The sequence below is a fragment of the Carlito syrichta genome, unplaced genomic scaffold (assembly GCF_000164805.1).
Source record: "Carlito syrichta isolate Samal-C Ts95f unplaced genomic scaffold, Tarsius_syrichta-2.0.1 Scaffold309286, whole genome shotgun sequence".
In the NCBI taxonomy this organism is placed as follows: Eukaryota; Metazoa; Chordata; class Mammalia; order Primates; family Tarsiidae; genus Carlito; species Carlito syrichta.
In genome coordinates this window covers 227,766-231,432 of record NW_007253382.1, presented here as the reverse complement: position 1 = coordinate 231,432, position 3,667 = coordinate 227,766, and the positions used below count along the sequence as shown (strand labels likewise).

At 44.1% G+C, this 3,667-nt stretch overlaps 1 protein-coding gene across 1 annotated transcript in view; it reads right to left on the bottom strand.

Annotated features, from left to right (window-relative positions):
* The window catches only part of PHACTR4 (phosphatase and actin regulator 4), a 149,235-nt gene that overhangs the window by 28,623 nt on the left and 116,945 nt on the right, over positions 1-3,667 (bottom strand). The window contains exons 6-7 of the mRNA XM_008067095.2: positions 1,921-2,085; positions 468-842 (exon numbers count right to left, since the gene is read on the bottom strand). Of these exons, the coding sequence (XP_008065286.2) occupies positions 468-842; positions 1,921-2,085 (540 nt within the window). The remainder of the gene's footprint in view (positions 1-467; positions 843-1,920; positions 2,086-3,667) is intronic.

Genomic DNA, 3,667 nt, shown 5'->3' with positions numbered 1-3,667 from the left:
CTGCACTCCAGTCTGGGCGACAGAGTGAGACTCCAACTCACAAAAAAAAAAACAAAAAAACTTTTCACTTGAAAAGTTTGCCTTGCCCTTTGTAAGCATGGCATGACTTTAATTTTTTTCAGTAAGTGCTATAGATACTCCATGCAGGTCAAAATCTGTTATGGCCTTCACATATCCAGTTCCCCAACTATATATAGTGTTTTGGAAACACCATAGATATAAATCCTCCCAAACGTAAACCTAATTTTAGTGATGTTTCCATTTATGCCAACTGCTTCAGTTTCAAGATTTTCTTTCTATATACATTTTCCCTCAACCTAAGACTTTGCTTTTACATTAAGGACATTCAAAGGGACAAGATATGGAAAACTCTCAAAGTCCAAATCAATGCTGTATCAGTTATCCAATAAAATAACCATCTAAAACCAAATCAACAAAAAACACCAGAAATCTAAAGACATACTTACCAATGACAGGATTGCTATTTCTGTGAGCTGGTTTAGGGGGAGGGACAGGGGGCTGCTTGGCAGGGACTGTATAAGGGAGGCTAGGGGTAGCAGTAGTGTTAGTGCTGGCAGGAGCAGCAGGCAGAGTCCTGGGTGCTGGGAAAGGAGTCACAGAGGAATTAACAGTCTTTGCTAAGTTTGTGGCAGCAGGTACTGCAGTGCTGGAGGTGGAGAAGATGGGCCTTGCTGTGCTGCTAGGGGAAGTGGCATCCTTTGCTTGCCCATCACTTGCTTCGTGACAAGAGGACAAGGGTCTTTTGGGAGGAAATAAAGGCTGTTTGGGTACATTCTCAGGAACAGACTCAGCTTCAGAATTAGGCTGACTTCCGGTTGAGCCTGTATAATAACAAGTGATATAAAAGGGAAGAGAGAGTAATAAGAGAGACTGAAAAGGCTAATACATCTATGGATTTACAGTCAACTTCATCAATTATTTAATTTATAGATTAGTTTATAGTTCTCAAGTTTCACAACCTCAACATACTTAAGAAATGTGTAGGCCGGGCTCAGTGGCTCAGCCTGTAATCCCAGCGCTTTGAGAGGCCGAGGTGAGTGGATTGCCTGAGCCTGCGGGTTCGAGACCCACCCAGGCAACTTGGCAAGACCTCATCTCTACAATAAATAAAAAATTAGCCGGGTGTGGTAGTGTGTGCCTGTAGTTCCAGCTACTTGGAAGGCTGAGGCGGAAGGATCGCCAGAGCCCAGCAGGTCGAGGCTGCGGTGGCCGGGAGCGGCTACTGCACTCCAGTCTGGGCGACAGAGTGAGACTCCAACTCAAAAAAAAAAAAAAAAAAGAAAGAAAGAAATGTGTAAGAGATGATTATTTTATAGTAGTGATTCTTTACACAAGAGCCAGGCTACTGGGGGAGGCACATCAAAATTCCTTGGGTGGATGAAGAGGAATGTGTAGCTTGAAAAAATCCGGCGCAGATGGGGGAGGGCAGGGGCAGGTGTGTGGTGCGGTCTCCTATGGCTGGGGGCTCTGGTCCGCAGCGGAGCGACTCATGACACTGGCAGCAGGGGACCAAGGAATGAAAAAAAAAAAGGAAGAAACCCTATAGGTATCCAGTATTTAACATCCTCTTCCCTTCTTTAAGCATTTTTAAATTTTTTAATTTTTAAAATTTTATTTTAAATATGTGGGGTACAATTCAGGATTAGGTATACAAGTGGTCATTGAACAGATAAAGTCTGGGCCTCCCTTTGGTCCTCACTTTGCCCGGTTTGAGATCAGGTATCCTTAAAGTATTTTGTGAATGCAAGAATGTGGCAGGGAATGCCACTAGAAAGTTGCTAAAGGAAAAGGTAATTCCTCCTAGATTTTAATTCAATTCTCTGTGTTTTTTTGCAAACCCTTGAGGTAAATAAGAATGACTGGGGCATGACTCCCAAAAGGGAAAATCTAGTTTCTTACCAAGGCGCTTCTTTGGTTCCTCTTCTGGAATGGGTTTCCAAAGACTTGCTATTCTTACAGGCTCTTCCTCTACTTGGACTGGACTAGAAGATCTGGTACTCCCTATAGGGGTGGTATGGCCATTCTTTAACATGACATGGCTTGACTTTCCTGGATCCTCACCACCTGCAAGGTAAAGGAGGAAAGTGCAAAGTGACAGGACTGCCATGAACAGATAGGGGAAAGAGCTGGTGATTGCTAAACTCTTCTAACCCCTTGCCACACTCCTCCTGTTTTAGCTTATGATTAAGATCTAAATTATCTGAATCCTTACACTACTAATGGGAATAAGTAATTCCTTTTCCTAATACACATTCGGCTGCCTATTATGTACCAAGTACCCTGCTATAAGAATATGACAGATGAGAAAGACAGACTTATTATATGGAATTACAATGCTAAATATCAAGAACTATAATGAGTGAAGTATTGTGGTAGGAATGAAGAAGAAACCATTTTATTAGAGTGGGAATGGGATCAGGAAAGCTTCACAGAAAACATCTGAACTGGGTCTTTTTTTAAAGAAATAAGAGTATGTTGCCCAGGCTGGCCTCAAATTCCTGGGCTCAAGTGATCCTCCTGTCTCAGCCTCCTTAATAGCAGGACTGCAGGTATGTGCCACCATGCCCAGCTTTAAATTGGATTTTGAAGGAGGAGTACGAGCCTAAAACACTGATGAAAGGCAGTCTGTCTAGGAAGAAGGAACAGAATTATAAAAGGGTGAAATTATTCAACATGTTTAGGGGACTGGCAACTAGTTTGGTCTGGCAGGAGACTAGATGCAACTAAGAAATGGTTAGCCTGGAAAAGCAAGCAAGTGCCAGTCTATGAAGGACACTAAATACCACGTAAAGGAGCTTGGACTGAATCCTGTCCAAAACAAGAGGCAAAGAATCAGAAGTAGTAGCAAGATAAGACATGATACATCTTTCAGAAGATTAGCTCTGAGAACTGTTAGGCTAGATTACAAACATGCAGTGACTGGAACAAGATAATCAATAATGAGCTACAGTACTGTCAGAATGCAGGTGAGAAATAGCAGAGGGTGACCAGGGGCAGTAGGAGTAGACAGCAAGGGGCAGAACTGATGGACAGACCAGAGGTAAACATGATATACTTGTATATAATGAATGACCACAGATTAAACTGTAGGGCTGATCACTAGGCTGGAGGCTTTGGGATGTACTATAGTCACCACATCACCCATTGCTATGGAAATCACAGGTGAGATGGGCGCTGTGGCTCATGCCTGTACTCCCAGCACTTTGAGAGGAGGAGGCAAGAGGATTGCCTGAGCCCAGGGGTTCGAGACCAGTCTGGGAAATTTTGTGACACCTCATCTCTACAATAAATCAAAAAAAAGCTGAGCATGATGGCATATACCTATAGTTCTAGTTACTTGGAAGCCCGAAGCGGAAGGATTTCCTAAGCCCAGCAGGTCGAGGCTGTGGTGGCCGTGAGCATGCCACTGCACTCTCCAGCCTGGGTGACAGAGTGAGAATTTGACTAAAAAAAGAAAGAAAGAGCCGGGCTAGGTGGCTCAGCCTGTAATCCCGCGCCTTTGGGAGGCTGAGGTGAGTGGATTGCCTGAGCCCGCGGGTTTGAGACCCACCTGGGCAGCGAGACCTCATCTCTACAATAAATCAAAAAATCAGCCAGGCGTGGTAGCGCATGCCTGTAATTCTGGCTACTCGGAAGGCTGAGGCGG